The sequence below is a fragment of the Poecilia reticulata genome, linkage group LG11, assembly GCF_000633615.1.
Source record: "Poecilia reticulata strain Guanapo linkage group LG11, Guppy_female_1.0+MT, whole genome shotgun sequence".
Lineage (NCBI taxonomy): Eukaryota > Metazoa > Chordata > Actinopteri > Cyprinodontiformes > Poeciliidae > Poecilia > Poecilia reticulata.
This window is the reverse complement of record NC_024341.1, coordinates 12,380,937-12,399,317: the sequence shown is the minus strand read 5'-3', so window position 1 is coordinate 12,399,317 and position 18,381 is coordinate 12,380,937. Positions and strand designations below refer to the sequence as shown.

Genomic DNA, 18,381 nt, shown 5'->3' with positions numbered 1-18,381 from the left:
TTATTTTGTATCTGTTTTAAAAAAATCTATTTTGTCTTTCAACTTCCTTTTAGTCTTGTTGACTGAAAAGGCAAAGTCCAAAGAGGAGTTTGAGTACTTGAGTACGTGCAGAAGTGCTCACATGTTGCAAAGACGTGAAAGATTGATTTATTTATAGGTTTTCGCACTGTACTCTTATTTTTCAGAAGAATAACCTGGAACACTAAAGCAATCACGCATGCAGACCTCTAAGCATATTCTTTTTATGAGATAAAAAAAAATATATTTAATGCAAGCAATTTATCACGTACAACAGATAAACTGTTTTTTTGCAACTGCATTCCAAGGACGCTTATGATTTATTTTCTATTTCTTCTAACTTATTGTGATTTATTATCAGAACAAAAAAAAAAGAAAAGACAATTGTTATATAATGATCAATTGGTGTTTATCTCACTAGCCACTTGTAAAGGTCGCTGCTAATAAATTGTAGTCAGAAGAAAGTTTACAGGAGTATCTGAAAAAAATAAATAAAAATCTTTGGTAAGTTGTCATGGCACTTAAGTGCTTTCAGCTTTCAGGAGGAGAGAAGCACAAGTGAAATGTCAGACTGGGCACAAGATCTGTACAAAAATAAAGATGGGAAAAGTTAATCTTTTCCACTTTGAATTCTTGGTTGCTTGAAGTTCATTTCTTAGTTTATGGATCAACATTACAGTGTTATACTCCTGTCTCGAGTTTCCATTTTCAGGTTCATCTACCGTCACTCCCCTCAGCATAACCACATTCCCTTTCCTTTGCCATCTCACAACCAGTCAAACAGATTACTACGGGCGTTAACCCCATTGATTTGCTCCAAATGGCCTCCAAATGCCAGGAATTACTTTTCGGACTAGGGGAGGGATAGAAATAAAGTGTTGTTGGATTTCTTGCTGCGGGATTAAGTGATGTTTTGTAAAACAGTGGTATTTTTTAAATTTTTTTTTTTGCTCTATTTTTTTTGTTCATGCAGTTTTGTTTTTACATTTTGGAAAATACAGATTAATATATGTCGACATTAAAATGCAAACTAAATATATTTATTGCATTCACTGGAAAAGATTATTCAAATTTTATTAAATTTAGTTGCTTTGAGAAATCGGAATGTTTGCTCAAAGAAGTTTAAGTACAGAACATTACCCCTTTTTTAGATCCAAGTTTTTATTAATGTCAGACTAGGCATTTCAGATTCCATTCAAACTAATGTCAGTGTTGGACTACTTCTGATTGGTTATTAAGAGTGATTGGTTATTAATTTCCTGGTGATCAGGTGGTGCCCCAATTGGTTATTTATATAGTTATGAATGGATCAGAGATCGCGCTAGACTTCTTCATTATTTGTCATGTATTATTAATGGTGTCAAAAAAATCCTATCCTTATCTGTTTATACCCATCAAGTTTTAAATTGATAATGACATTTAATTGCATTTTCCTTTCACTCTGTTTAAATATGAACAGATCATCTGCATCATATCATTATCAAGCTGAATATATTTTACTTGCTCTCTGCAGTGGCAAAGTTTTGAAAGGTAACATTCCACCATTTAAAGAAATCAGATGTCGGCGATACTCAGCTCCCTTATTTTCACGAAAATCACCTTGAAGTATCTTGTGTGTGAATAACGCTACGCACACAAATTTACTTTGACCAGTTTCTTTGCCTTTCGTTACTAGTTTGCCACGTGATTTTCCTGCTGACTTGCACATAACAAATTCAATTGTGCATTACATCTTGCTAGCCTCTGAATTATAAAATACTTTATGACTGCAGTAGAGAGCATGTTGATAATTGTTGCTTATGCTCCAACGTCCTTACTCGTGTCTTTCTTTTTTGTTTCCCTATCCTTCCTCTGTCATTACTTTTGAGTGTCTGCGCTCCTCTTTATACTTTTTTTTTTTTTTCCTTCTGAGCTTCTTTCACCTCGAGGTTTTCTGTTTGAATTCTGTCTATTCAAACCTCTACAGTGCATCTCTACAGCTGAATAACTATTGATCAGAGTTGGAGTGGTTATGCTACCTAATGAGAGACTAAATATAGCAGTCGCTGCAACGGGCCTGCTGCGGCATCCTGGCTCATCTGCTGCTCAAAGTGTGAATAGTCACACCGTTGGCATGACAACACAGCGGTCAAGGCTTTATGAGCAGTCACAACAGATTGTGTGCTTGTGTGCAAGTTTTGTGGGCAAATGTAGACGGGGATGAATGAAGCAAAACGGGAACAAAATGCAGCACTTCGTAAAGAGAGTCCTTAAGAAAGTCCGTGCTTGTTTGGACGGTTGGACTTTATTACTGGGATATGATGCTACTTTTATTACGTCTCCTTTACTACATTTCACATAATCGTGAAATTATTGTCGAGTCAGTGACTGGATAAAAACACAATAGCATAAAACATTTTGCCACCTCCATCCCATTGTTACGTTGTAAGTAAATTGGCTTAAACCTACATCACTGAGACTTATTGTGTTCACTTTGACAAGTTTAGCTGCCCACACTTACTTCTTTGTTGCATGGTAACCAATTGAGTCACAATCCCTCAATACCAGCCCACCTTTTCCCAGCCAGCTGGAGAAAAAAAAAATTGAAGAATAACCATGTGCTAATGGGATATCTTCTTTAATAGCCTACTGTTTCATTCAGCTGCGTGGTCACGATAAGGACTACCCACTGTGTCTAATCACATCTTCTCTCTCTCGTTTCACCTGAGGCACATCTGCAATCAAGTCTATTTTTGACCGGCACTACTGCATGCTTTGCTCTGCTGGGATTGAGAAAGGAAAAGGCATCTATGTGCATGTGCCATGATGAAAAATACATTCACCTCACAAAAGCTTGACATGACAACTAAGCGTCAATCTGAGAATGAGGAGGTGAATGCAATATGGAAGAGTTCTGATGTGCGTATGTGCGCAGAGTTGTTTTTTAGTTAAGTACATACAAATGAAACTCTGAAAAGTGTGGCGTGACAGTTCATCTGCGTGTAATTTAATGTTTAATTTAAAAATACAACTTTTATGTAGGCATCTTGAGTTTTTTTCTTATTTATTTTTTTTAAGAAAATTAGTGAAGACACCAAACTGTTAGGTAGGTAGGAAGGCTTGTTATTTTCCCTCATTCTACCTCAAGATAACACAACTTTAACGTTACTGTATCCTAAAATTCCAAGAAGACACATTTAGTACATGAACAAGCTCACAGTTCAGTTAGTTGGATATAAACTAATTGAATTTAATAACTGAATAATTCTGTTAGCAGTTGGAGCTGATTTGTTTTATATTCATTTCTGAATTTCAAAAGAGATTTTCTCCTCCAGAAAACATTTGTGATCCTTGTGTCGTTGGTGCTCAACAGCTTGATGTAGTAAGAATCTGATGGTATTTAAATTGTCTCATCTGTTTGTTTTCTGCTCACATGTTTAAAAAAACAAAACTGATCGCGTCCACACATGCAGGTTTTTGTTAAAGAAAAAAGAAAGAAGCACATTATGCTAGTTTTCAAAATTTTTCAAAATATAAGTATACCAATAAAACCCACTAGCATACACTTGAGCGGTGCTTTTGTGTGTCATAAAACACTTTTCAAAACAATCAATTATCGGTTTTCAGACCTCCAACAACAGTGTTGGTTAGTGTTTTTTTTTTTGTTTTTTTTAATCCAGTCACGGCTAACAGCTATTAAGGTAGAAACACAAAACAAACACAAGCCCACTTGGCATTAATTCATGAACACATCCCGAATTAAGTGGTCAATTGGAAAAAAGTGAGCAGGAAAAGTGTTTGGTGCTGATTGGTATGTCATGGTAAACTGTGGATGTCTTAGAACCACAGCAATAACAGTTAGCAAACAATTATGTTGCAATCAGTAGTAACTATGCAATCTTTTTACATTTCTCCTCTGAATTTTCTTCCCCTCGCACTCCTTCTTCCGGTTGCCATAGTAACATGAAATGGCTGCATTGTGTTAGCATTGAAACAGTGGAGGGTTGAATTTAAAGCCTGTGAGCTAAATTGTTTTACTGGTGTTTTATGGCATATACACACACACACCGCACGCACACACGCACACACACATAGAAGTGCTTAAAGCAAATCTTAGCATTTATGTTGCTCTACATTATTTACATGCCACAGAGTCTATGCCTATGCACAACATTTATCATTAATGAGTTGGCTGTGTTTATATTCTATTACAGGATTCAAATTTTTTTTATTATTATTATTTTGGAACTAAATGGATCAGCATATGCTTATGTCTCACCCTCTTGGCTGAGATGTAAGCAAAAGGAAACTTAACATGGCAGTTAGTCCACCGAAATTAGGATGATTAAAAATAAAATCAGTTTTACTTTTCCTCTCTGCTTTTTGTTTTCAACACTCAAATATTGTCTCAAGGCGCAACATTTGTGATGAATACTTTTTGATCCATGTGAGTGACGAATCATCATGAATTAAATGCATCTAACTGAGAAAACTAAAGCTACATTTGATCATAGTTTGAATTACTGTTATCTTCATAAAGTCTAATCAAAATCTTTCTTTTTTTCCCCCCCTCCTTGTGTTCCTCTAACTCCCCCACCCCATTCTTTCACTCTCCACTATATCTATCTGTGTCTGCAGTGTGACAACGCTAAAGGACTGAGGGCCTTTTTTGACGCCATATGCTACGGTCCCAAACATCTGATGATCTTCGGAGGCGTGTGCCCGTCTGTGACCTCCATTATTGCAGAGTCTTTGGAGGGCTGGAATCTGGTTCAGGTAGGGGTTTGTTGTATATGTGAGCACACATAATGTGTGTGTGCGTGCGTGTGTGTGTGTGCCACACTGTACAGTCGATACATCCTGTCACATGGCATGTTACTTAATAATACACTTCTGTGAGCCTACCTTTTACAAGACTCGTTGTTTTTAGGCTTTACACAGTAAAGTTCAGCTTTTTTTTTTTTTTTACATTACTGCTTTAGAAAACTCACACACAAAAAGTTTGGGTCACCTGCTTTTAACATGCAAACTAGGTTTTGGTGAACAATTGGGATTAAGGTAACTTCCCAACAGGATATTTAAAAAAAACTCAGTGTGTGCAGAGCATCAGGTAATTGTTGCTCTGTTGGCTGCATAATCTGCAATGCAAGTCTCCCATTCTGTCACATCTTAAACTTGTTGAGGTGGATTGAAGCGTAGTACATCACGCTAACCGTCATGACTGAAAGGCCAGTTTGAGGCGTTTTAAGCATCACTGTACTGGAAGAATCTGTCAGAAGATGAATAAAATGCTTGGGTCGAGCTTCATTGTTCAAACTTTAATGTACAAACTTTAAGTGAACTTCAGGCTTCTCTCCTTTTGCGACATTTTAAAACGTTGGCTTGACTTTTTTAATATATTTTTTCCTTACAGTTTCCAAATGCTGATGCATACACAGCTAATATTTGAAAACTGGCTTAGAGGGTGTTTTGGCACGAGCTTGAACTAGATCTGTTGAGCTAATTACCTACTTTCATATTTTGCTATTCATTTACACCAGCTTCTCATATTGACATTTGTATTAGTTCAGCGCGGCATCAAGACTGCACCCTTGGCAAATTAAAAACCTTTAATTCTTACGTTTTGCAAAACTTTTGACCCCTGGAGTTGTGGCTCCCTGTGTCTTTGAGTCTGCTCTGAATGTACCAGGGAGGGAAACTGCCTCTTTCCAAATAAATCATTTAATTTGTTGTAAACCTCACAAAGGTTATCGAGCGTAGATAAGGACGGAGGAAGCTTGCGCTTGTAAGAGAGAGCATAATTGAAGAGCCTGCATTTTGAACTGAATGTCACAGAACGTTTTACATTTCTCCGGCTTGCCGTTACCTTCAGTCTGCTTCTCTTCATATTGCTCTTTGCTCGCCATCTTGTACAGGTCTCTTAAGAGGGAAAATATCAACAAGGAAAGGTGATAAAAGTTGGGTATTTTTGTGTCTGTCTTCAGTTTTTTTTTCTCAGTGGTAATACCAGTCTACACAGAAGGTTCAAGACATGCCTAGTTTGAGGTGTCCTTAGACGTGTATGTGTGTTTGCTCCACTCTCAGTTTTTATTAGTTTGTTTGAGAATGATACCTCTGAGAGCAGCAGTGGCACTCCTTTGCTTTAAAGAACACACTGTTTGGAGCAATTTGTTCTCCAGAGCACTTTACCCTGTAAGGTCTTCTTTGCTATCAATACAAATACTGACACCAACAAATTGAGGCCAGCCTTTTCCCAAAATACACATTGTGTGGCTGTCTCAGCACATTGCGCCAAGTGATTTGGTAAAACCAGAGTTGCATGCTAATGGCTAGCAAGATAGGAGTTTCGCAGAACCTTGCAAAAAGAATTAATGTCTTCGATCTTTCTATATTTCTCCCCCTCATCCCCCAACAACACAGTGCAAGCTATTTTCTGCTGTCGTTGCTTTACAACTACAAATTCCTTTGGAATTTATTGGAAATTTTATGATATGGACAAATGCGTTGCAGAGTATGAATGTAGCCAGTATGAAATCAGGAAGAAGGTCCCTAAGGATGAACTGCTAAGGTTTCTTAGGAAGCAGAAACCTAGCGTGTAAAATGAAGACCAGGAGGAATAATCAAGGAGAGAAAAGTTTTTGCATTGCCCGTATCGTCTGCAGATACGGGAAGTGGCGGACACTGTGAAGTTCTACAAATGACTAGATAAGACTGTACCAAGTGATTGGGCAAAATCAATAATCACAGCAGCACAGACCCAACATGCAGGTTGGGCAAAGATGCCCGTGAAACAGTCCAGAACTTAGTACCTGGATACTGGCAGGTAAAGCACACACATAAGCACGTGCTTTGAATATTGTACCGGAACATTTTGCTGAGAATGTGCTGGAAGTCCCACCAAGAATGGCAAAGCTAAAATTCTTCCTGATCTAGACTGATAAGCAGGGTAATGGTTAACCACCTGAACATTGGGTTAGTACACAAAACAAGAAAAAGAGATTAATACTACAGGGATTTTACACTTATTTAATTGCATCTCTTCGATGCAACTCAACTTTTAGATTGCTAAAATAACATTAGAACAAAATCTGATTGATCAACGAGTACATCTCAAATATCCTCTTTGCTTGTATTTCATTAATGCAATGCAATTAGTAAAGTCATAGTAAATTAATTAGTAAATCTGAACATATCTTTTTAGTAGAGACTCGTTTTTCCTACTTTGGCATCAGATACAGTTTTAAGAAATTATGACAGCTTCAAGCCAGAATAATGTTGTTGTTTTAAGGAGAGAAAGAAAAAAAAGAATAGCCTGTCTGAACCATGTGCCAGAAGGTGATATAAGTGGATCTCCCCTGTTTTCCTCCTATTTTGTCGTAATCAAGTTTTAAACTTGATATAAACTTGATTTTTCTATCAAATTGCTTACCCTAGCCTTGGTTTATAAGATTAAATCAGCCACACCTAATAAGCTCATCATTACCACATCAAAACAGAAAGCTGGCAGACGTTATCTACAGAATATATAGCTGAGAACAGCCAATAAAGAAAATAAAGAAGAATAAGGTTGATCATTCAGTCATAAAAATAGTTTCAATTAGTGGTACCTAACGAAGTACCAGCAGGCTCGACTACAATAAACTCATATTCCATTATCTTCATGAAGGCCTGAGTTTGCCTCTGGATGCAAATAAAATCGTTATTCTTGTGAAAGAGTTTTAGAAGGTCAGTGGAGTTTAAAAAATAACTTAATTGGCAAGTAGTAGACAACAAGGGCATGGAAATATAAGTATGATTTTTAGCTGTAATATCATTAGTTGTCCGTTACGCCAAGAAAAATAGACAAAAAATAATTTCATAATTAGGAGCCTGTACCAAGCAAGCCATGTTTCTTCCACATGAAGACATTTTATCCATTATAGTGAGGCTTTAAACCATTAATCCAATTAAAGAAAATTATGTTTCCCCTCCGTGGAGATCATTTTTATTTTGTCTAAGCTGTTTCTGAGAGCACCGTCATCCAAACAGTTCTGCGAACCTGGACGCAAACATTAGGTAGGGCTGCTACGTTACAGCAGAAAAACAAAATACACCTACCAGGGCCAGGGCTGCTTTTGCTCTTATTTTTGGGGCAACAATTATCACACACCTTTTAATACACCTGAAACTCGGATCTCACAGTATTAAAATTCATACCTGATAACCTATATTTATTACTAATGAATCTGTAGATAACCGGAAATATACTCAGCTGCAATATAAATGGTACCAAAATTGGTTAAAATACATTAAATAACCAAATATATTAGAATTGCAATGAAACTAAATAATAAAATGAATATTAAGCTAAAAGTGTATAGAAACATTGTAGTTGAATTATTTTTATTTGCTGTATTTTATATGCATATCTGAATTGTGACTGCATTTTCACGTAAATGTCATATAAATATTCACATATTGGCAAAATATCACCAACAGAGCGAAGAGGAGAGAGGATACTCAAAGTAAGGACACAGGAAGGATAGAGAAACAATAATGAACCAGCTGTAGCATAGCAGAAAAAAGGGGAACTGCATGAGCAGTGCATACTTGAGCATGATTGACAGCCCTAGGACCCTACTCCTTGCTCTGATTGGTTGCTTCTGACCAGGTGTTGTATTCCGGTAGAAAACAGCAGTACTATAGATCATTTATCTCATATTATACTGTCATAACGTAGTGATGGTTTTAACAAATTTGTAAAAAACACATTTTTTAAAAGTAAAAGTTATGTCCCTTAAGACTTTTTAACTTGCCAGGAACTGCGAGGGAAATCCTGAGTTTTATTTTTGTTGAATTTTGTGACAACACTTGTTTAGCATCATTTGCCTGGGAGTAAAAATTTAAGAAAATTTTAGCATCTTCCCTTAGTACAACTCATCTTTTTGAAACCACTGAACAAAGACACTGATATTTTCAAGGAGGAACAGCTGAATGCATCCTTTTAGCCCATTTTGGCCAGCATCTGGACATAGATCTAATGTTTACCTGTATGTGGGGCTCATTTTTCTTGTGTCCTGACTGTATTGATTGTTGATGCCTCATTAAATCAGGCAGTTTAGAGACAGACCTGCATTCCCACTGGCCCATTGCAGTTTTCTGGGTTTTTAAACGCTCACTATCTTGAGGCTCTTCTTTTCCTCCCAATTTTCTTTCTCACTTTGCCTGAGTGCTACATTGGGTGCTTCAATAAAACATGTAATGCCTGGCACTGCAGTATTCTGCCTCACTTACGTCAAATCCTCATGTGTACCATATCAATATTTCATCACTTCCAAAGTTTAGGATAAAATCTCTGTGCAAGCGCACGGCCAGATCCTTATTTTGAATGTATCCCAGGTAAATGAGAAACAAATTTAATTGGGCTGCTTTTTTTTTTTTTTTTTAACCATGAAAGTCAATTATATTACAACTGTATTATTATAAATAATGATCAAAAACAAAATAATATATATTATATGTTATGTTTCAATGATTTATTGTAACCAATTCTGAGCATCCATCAGCAATCTGAAAAAGGGACGCAGGGATTAAACAGAATTTTGAGGTTCCATAGTTTTTCTTTCCAATGTCTTGGCTGACTTCTTTAGATTTCCCCATGATAGCTAAAAAAGACGCTGCGCATTTAGAGTGTCACCTTAATATACATTCCCTTGTGTGCCTGCAATTAAATAAGAAGCTTACAAAGCCATGACATCACCATCTGAGCTGTTTAAAGGCAAAGTAATCTTAATTTATGCAAACTTCTGAATTTTGAAGGAACAAATAAAAATAAAAAAAAAACATTTTCAACCTTTTAATAGTTGCTAAGTTTCACTATTGTTTTTTTATTTTGTTTTGTTTTGTTTTGTTTTTACTAAGGCAGCATTTTAGAACTAATGGACAAATTATGCCCCCATTTCTCACAGTTTGAATGTTACAACTTTTGCAGTCCTCTGATTGTTGAGTATGGGTCTCCCTGGTGCAGCAAGGTGATGTTCTTGCAGTTTTGAGTGCAGCCTCTGTGTCTAATCTTAGGACTTGGAGCTCGCTGCCCAGATAACTTTTCCCCCTTTGGCAGTTCTTTACTTGCCTTATTAGTGGTAGAAAACCATATTTATATTCTCCCATCTGTAATCAGAGGCAAAATGCTCATACCTGCTGCACTTAATAGGTGCCTCTTGCATGTATTTGCATTCTAAGTGAAGTGCTGAAAAAGAGCAGATAGCAATACTTAGAGCTGAGGGTCAGCAATGAATTACGCACCTTTACTCTCCAGTGTGCACTCAGAAAGATTTTTAGTGTCCGCTCTGATTTTAGTCTGCTCCGTCTCCTTTTATAAACAGCCTTGATATTGCCTTTTTTTTTTTTTTTTTTTTTTTTGTTCGACTCTGACGTCCAGGTGAAAAATAGAAACATTCCGGTTGACTTCTTGCTGAGCTGGTCTCTGAAGATTTGATGATAAACCATTTATCTTCATATTTGCTTTACTGCCGCTCGTGTTTTTGCTGACCATCAGGTCCACTCTTGGGGATTAATTGCTGACTCTCTCTCTCTCTCATTTCTCTCTAATTGTAACTTTGGGAAAAGTCAGGATTCTTAAGGCTGCCAATTAAGTCGTGTTTTCAGTTTCTCAAAGTTTATTACTGTGACCAAAGGGAAGCAGAAGGCAAGATGCCTCTTTTTGTGTTAGTCATTTTAGGTCTATTTGGATAAAGTAATTTGCTATCATTAATGTTTACAATTTAAATCATATTCTAGTTTTAAAGACAAAAGTGTGACAATGCAAAAAAAAAAAAATAAAAAATCTATTGGCATTTAACACTGAACAAAGATGAATAAACATGCTTTACAGACAAATGTGGGGGGAAAAAAAATCCCAGCAAATTCAATGTCTCCTTCAATTTGTCTTGATGCCCCATGGCACAAACAGATGTAAAAAACAATAAATAAATAAACCAATTATGTTTCATTGTGCATCATTGAAACAGTTATTTTTCTCATCTATGCCTCAATACTTGTAGATCACGCCAGCATGTAGTAGGAGAGTTCACGCTCTCTGTTGTGCCCGTTCACAGTTCTGAATACACGCAATCTGACAGGAAACACAGTCATTTGCTAATTACCAACATTTGTTGAATGCCTCCCGTTAACGTGTTGCAACCGTCAGCGTCGCATATTGAATAAACACGCTTCTTCGAAAGCCACTAATAAAAACGAGGGCTTTCGGAGGATCTCTTGCTGCGTTGGTTCTTCCTTTTGAAGTGGAAACAATGACTATGAAACAGCTTCTTACAGACTATTGATGCCAAAGTCTATGAGCAAAATTCAAAAAGAATCCGACATGAGAACATACCGATTTCCACCCTTGCATTCGAATGTTGTTATTCAGGAGTTTTCAGGAAGCGGAAAGAAAGTGGGTCGTATGCTGATAATGTTGGAGGTACCTCCTGGTCACCATTAACAATAAATTAGACATATTAGCAACCTATTTTTCTTTATTTTGAATAGAGATTTAATTACATAGTACTCCTTTGAAGGTTAAGATACACTCTTACATCTATGATCTATTTCCATTGCCCTCTTTTCTCTTTAGGGGGTCTTCAGCTTTGATATAACTTATTTAGGTCATAAGTTTCATTGGACTTTGAAGCACAAGCTGTGTGTATACTTAGAGATGAAGCTAAAGCTCCTAGCAAAACAAAAAAAAAAAGGACGCAAGTAGATGTTGCTATTTTTAGCTATTTGACAATTAGTGGGAGAAGTAAGTCAACAATTTTCAAAAGAAAGTTTAAGATATTTTCTGAGGCTACCACACATTTCTTTTCATGTATTGGCTTTTCCTCTATAATTTGTCTCCTAAAAAGAATATTAAACTGTTATAATAAACAATGGACGTGAATAGAGTGAGACTGATATTTCAAAGTAAGAAAGGGAGTGTTTCTTAGGTTGTTTGTTTCTTTCTCACCTTTAAGCCTCAATTTGAACCTCACAGTTCAATATGTAAATTATAATTTTGTTATTTATTTTGACACTGAACAAAGACTCTTTAAAAGCACAAAGTTTGTCATTTTAAAGTTAACGGGTTTCAGCCCACAAATATAGTTTATTCCATACCGATATTAAAACGCTGACATTTGTAAATAATTGCAAATTTAAAAAGATTTAAGCTATGTCGACAGTTACTGACGAGCAGGGGAAGTGGAATGAAGATTTTTAGAAATAAAACAGGAAATAAGGTCCAACTGAAAAAAATACAGTTTAAAAAGCCATGAACAAAACATCAACTATTATACAATTTGAAGGAGGTCCTACATAAATGCTTCTATGTAGTTGCTCTGTGTATGTAAGACTTTTGAAACAGCCGTTTTGTAAAGTGTGTAGAGACATTGATCCCAAATAAATGTTCCCCCTCACTTTTGACAGGTAGTAAGGGATTTGTTTTATTCACAATAATTTTGCAGGATACAAATAAATATGCATTTTGAATGATGTACTAATCTTGCCTTATAGAAAGAAAACAGGATATCTCTTGAAGGTAGTTTTTGCGTTTTTTTGATTAATTAGCCATTACTGTTTTTGGAAGTGGCAAACAAAAATTTTAAACGTAAAATTGGTTGATTTTGGTATCAAGAGTTGCAAGATGAAATTGCATACAAAAGGATTTTTTTTGTGAGTTCTTACTATATTACAGCACGTTTAAAATTGATCGAGCCATTTTTTATTTTTTTAAAGCTTCCAGTAAGTCTGGAAAAAAAATCCCAAAGATCTCTGTTCTCCGTTTACCTTCCTCTACTTTTGAATGTTTTTTTTTTATGTTTCCCACCCCCCCCCAAGATTGGGACATTGAGAACCTCATTGAACTAAGAATTTGTGTAGGAAATGTGCCGCTCTGTGGCTGGTGTTCGGAGCATCCTTTGAAACTCTATCAAAAACAAGGGCTTGCTGAGCAATTGGACATCAAAGAAGGCCCAGCTCCATTACAGGCCATTAAAACCATAACGGCTGCTTGGAAAGATTGAAGCGTAGAGGATCGATAAAGGGCAGTTTAACTGTCTGACACAGCTCACTAATATCTGAAGCATCATCTCCCATTCAGAGGCAGCCAGAGGAGGAAAGAGAGGGGAAGAAAGAGGAAGAGAGAGAGGACAAACTTAGAGGGCAAGAGAGAGAGAGAGAGAGAGAGAGAGAGAGGATATGGAAAGAGAGACTCTTATCATTACAGAGTGCTTTTGATCTCCTATTGCTGCTCTTTGTCTTCTTCTCCCACCCATCCCTCACATACTGTAGTCTTGTGCGGGGATGATATAACCTAATTTAACAGTAGGCTGATTAGCATTTTGGATCATTCAAACCCTACAAACAGAACACGCGGTGCAACTAAATTGAAAGATAAGCGTTACACTCAGAAATTACTCCTGAAACACATTCTCTAACTTGATAAAATCTTCAACAATAAAAACGCATGTACTTTGATTTGTAGGCTATTTGAGCCAAATTAAATCTCTTGACAGCAAGAAAATAAATAGCATAAGTGATGACTCAATCTACGTAAAAAACAACAAACAAACCCTGATTTACGCCTGCTCAGAACATCCAGTTGCGATTGTCTTCAGACTGAGGAAGAGATGTATTTGACAAACACCAAAATAAGTCTCTCCAACTTCTTTCTCTACTTAATATATTCTCTCTGTGCTGCCAGTTTCTGCCCATCCTTTCTCCCCGTTTTTATCCTCTTTCACTTTATCTGGGCATCTGGATATGAAAACGCCACGTCTGTTTGAGAATGATAGCGAGCTATATTATTTAATTCCCTACTGCAGTCATTGAATCCTAAGGATAAGGTTGAGGTCAGTAGTTTACATACACTCATCAACATGATGTTTGAGCTGCTCTTTTACGTTTTGAACACAGGAACTGAGTTCACAAATTTACATTTATTTGTGGATCTTCTTAAATTTGCACAGATTAAATTTTACATGTAGGCTAAATCTGAATAAATTATATGACTGAAATGTTTTATTTAGCTAAATTCAAAAAGTAAATGATGAAGATTCATTGCACGTGACTGATTCTTCGAGTGTTTTATTTTGTTTACTTAAAAATATATAAATGAGCTATTTATCTGTAACATGAAAAAAAATGTTTAGAGGAGACAAGTTGAGGCTATGTCTTTCTGCACTGCTTGATCTCATTAAAAAAAAGAGAGTTGGAAGGGTCAAAGGATTAATTACGTCTGTTATCCCCAAATAAATATTGATAATTTCATAAATTATCAATTTATGAAATTGATCATTTCATAAATTGAAATGATCAATTTATGAAATTGATCATTTCATAAATTATCTTTATTGCCTGAGCATAAAGCATGCGATGATTGGAAATACCAAAAGATTGTTGATTTTTCAGAGGTTTATGTTCTCCATCATCCAGAACACAATAATCTTAGGAGTCGCGTTAGATACTTTCAAAACTAAGTTTCTGGACTGAAGAAGCCTATTGGCTGAGAAGCGAAACATCTTCAAGATAACAAGAGAAGGCCAGTGGCTTTCATTCAAAAATCCCAGCATTCCGAGTTTTAACATAGATCTGTATTGTTGGCTGGTGCACTGCGGTAGAGGGGAAGCTGGACTGCCCCTGTGGAGAGAGAGCATATGGCAAGCACCCCTGTCTTTGGAGTGGGAACAACATTCCACTTTTAAAATTTGTTATTGAACAAAAAATATTTATTAACGGATAAGAAAGCACAAATTGTCCTTCCTGATACGAATTACAAATGAGCAGTGTGCTTTTTTTTTTTTACAACAAAACATCTGCTACAATTGCACTTCCACATTTGAAATAACTATCAATGCTTTTTGTCGTTCAGCGAGTCATTTGAAGGGGTGAATCATTCAGCCATCTTTTACCACCTGTCATGCATTAAAAATAACCACATCACTTGCAGAAATGTAGTCAATGATGTGATTTCTCAGTGACAGCGAGATACGGTTGCAGCTTTAAAGAAAGCCAATATTCTCTGATCAGACAGAGAGTGCAATGTGAGGAAATGCGTTTCCCTTTTTGTGTTTTTATCGCTCCTGCTGTGTTTATGATGTTTAGTCACTATTTAGATGTACAGCGAGGACAGCCGTTACCTGATAAGCCTGCTTGATGGACATGTTGAGACCAGAATAGTATTAGTGCTCTGTGCTTTCATGGGAGCAAAAAGAGGTGAAATGTCTAAAAAAAAAAAAAAAAAAAAAAAAAAAACTAGGTTGATACCACATGCAGCACAGTGTTTGCAGATGACAGCGTCAATGTTTTAAAAGGCTTTTTTTTTTCTCTAAAAAAACATTGGTCCAACAGCTTCACTCCTCTTGAATCACAAATCCCAGTGCCAGTTGGTGGAGTCTTTGAACAGCCGTGACAATCAGCCTCAGTCTTGGGAAAACAAACAGTTACTCAGATACATAAATAAAATAAAAAAACATGTATGGGTAGAAAGGCAGAAATGAATATGTGAATATGTGAAAGAGCAGCTTAACTGCAGATGTCCTTTATTTTTAAATGCATGTTGCATTTTCTTAACACCCAGTATGCCAACTTATGGAGTTTAGTGTTCGTCAGATAAATGTATTCGTTTATAGCGAATACATTGCAAGTCATAGCGATTTGTAGCTGACTTATTTTAATCTTTGTTTTGATGTCTTCAGTAATACGTGGAATTTCCTTCAAGGACTCGTGACATGGAAAAAAAAAAAAAAATCACCAAATTTTTCCCGAAGGGTCAGTTTCCACTTGGCTCTAATTATGTTCAAATTGATAATGCCAAAAAACTCACCACTTGGCTGTTACATTAATATCACAGGCTAAGTAATAACCTTAATTGTCATGTGACATTGATGTCTGTGTGTTGATGTAGTTTGGGTGATCACATGGTAAAGATCGAATACAGGAGAGTAAAAACGCATGTACCTGTGTAACTTAAACCGACGAGGAACATTTTTTTGCAAGAGCAGAAATAGCAGCTTTTTATCATATATTCTTATAGCTATTGTGTTATAATGAACAGAACATCTAGCACCCCATTCACATAAGACTAAGACTGTATAATAACATCAACAATCAGCCGACATATAGATGGCCTCTGTAGGCACTTAGAGAGGTCTGTGAAAGTACATCAAGATCTCTGTGCGCAAAGTCTTTGTGGTCAGATTGTTATGGTCAAGCAGCAGCAAATCTGCAGCCTGGTAGCACCAACAGCATCTTATCCCTGATTTGTTCCTGGCGCACACCTGCAAGGCTTAGTCTTCAGAGAATTTGTAGCAAGAAGCAAGTAACTGTGTTTTTTTTTTGTTTGTTTTTTTTTTGTTACTGCGTCTGTTGTACTGATAGCATCACAGCTCTGGCTGCAACTAAAACATCTGACCAAGCACTGAAACAAAAATTCGTTAGTTCCATTTAGTTCAGAGATCTCTATTAAAAGGGAGGCCCGACCAAGACCATAGTAGCATAATTACAGCAGAAACAAACACATTAACATTTTGTCACAGAAAACATTCACACAGGTGTGAGACAGTGTACTGCAAAGATATCATATCTGAGATTGTGGTGTACCATGTTTAAGAGACTAAGTTAAGTAGTACCAATGAATGAGCCCTGGTACAGTCATTACATAGAGATATCCAGTCAAACAGAGTACAAACAGAGGAACACGGTTGGTAATAAATTTCGACGCATGCAAAGATTATGGAGTAAAGTGTTCATACACAAGCCATCGAGCAGAAGCAGGACTTCAGAACGTGTCTTTTGTAAAATCCTAAAAGAATTTTCAGAATCTTTTTAAACAAACTGATTATGCTTCTTAAAAGTCAAATGATCATCAATTCATATTCCTAGATGTTTAAAAGTAAACTATTTTCTTTCTACTTCTAGTTAACATTTTCTCATGCCGTGTAAGTATTGCAATTTTTGAAGCAGTGAAAAGCATACATTTTGCTAATAATATAGTGGGAGTATAATAAAAAAAAACAAAAAAAACATTTTAGCATCTGTGTGATCAGTAATTGGTGAAAAAATATGCAAATATTTGTATTTATAAAGTATGATTCCCTCTGACTGCACTGGGTGGGAAACGTTCTCAGAGCTCTGCGCCAGATAAAGATTATTGCAGAAAATGCGCAAGGCTGCCAGTGTCAGACTACTCCATATTCATAGAAAGATTATACAGATTGTTAGAAAACATGCCATTACAGATGTGGTAGCCATGAAAAGATAATTGTGATAGGATGGTCAAGAAAGCAGTGCCTTGTATAAGCTCAAAGGGTCAGAACCTGCTGTAAAACTGAAATGTTGTTAACAACTCTGAAGCAATCCACCAACGTTCAGTTTTGGGGGATCCTTGTGGTCTTGTGAGACTTTAGGGCTGTTTTCATTCAACAGGAATAGGTTTATTTAATAGACATTTAATGATTGAAATTATGCAGTGGACTGAACAGTGGCATCACTGGGTAACTTACTGTGAAATTTGTTGACTTGTAAATGTTTGGTCGTTCCGAGTGGCAGTGAGAACTAGACAGTAGGGTTCTGACCTTAGCAGACAAAAAAAAAAAAAAACATATATGTTTTATACATAAATGCCAGAGAAACATGGCACGACTCGGTTTGAAATTTTAATTCGAACCTTTTAGTGGTGAGCCGGCAGGAGGACCCGAGAGACAGAGCTAGAGGAGCAGCACAGCTAGCTCATTAGAACAGAGTGGAATTTGTCTATCCCTGAATTGTCTCTCTCTTCTTCCACAAAGCATGCACACGTCAGACAAGTAGAGACTAAAACACACAGAGACTCTCAGGTAGAGACGTGATCGCCTGCAGAGAAATGGCCAGAGAAATAGAAAAAGATTGCTAATACTCTTAAGATACACAACACACACACACACACACGCACACACACACACACSCACGCCCACRCACACACACACAAACACACACACACGCACACACACAGTTGAAACGAATACATTTATCTGACGAACACTAAACTCCATAAGTTGGCAGAAGAAAACAGAAAAGTGGGGCAGGATGTTCTTAAACACTGAGCAGTGACTGCACATATGGTCTAATTTTTTTTTTTTCTTTTTGAGCAACACACACTGCCTAGGTAGATGCAGTGTAACGCTGTGCCATCATTTAAATGTATAACTACCCCTGTGGCACAAGAAGTCAGTTTGTGATTGATGCAGTGTGATAAGTAATTGTACATCCAGATGCATGCAAACTGTTTGCTGTCATTTTGTTTTCTTTCAGCTGCTATTTTGATTACTTCTGTCAGCTTCAGTTTAATGATATGACTTTTAAATCTGTCAACTCAGATTTTATATATAT

At 36.6% G+C, this 18,381-nt stretch overlaps 1 protein-coding gene across 1 annotated transcript in view; it reads left to right on the top strand.

Moving 5' to 3' along the window:
• The window catches only part of gabbr2 (gamma-aminobutyric acid (GABA) B receptor, 2), a 187,795-nt gene that overhangs the window by 54,704 nt on the left and 114,710 nt on the right, over window positions 1–18,381 (top strand). The window contains exon 2 of the mRNA XM_008421807.2: window positions 4,636–4,773. Within this exon, the coding sequence (XP_008420029.1) occupies window positions 4,636–4,773 (138 nt within the window). The remainder of the gene's footprint in view (window positions 1–4,635; window positions 4,774–18,381) is intronic.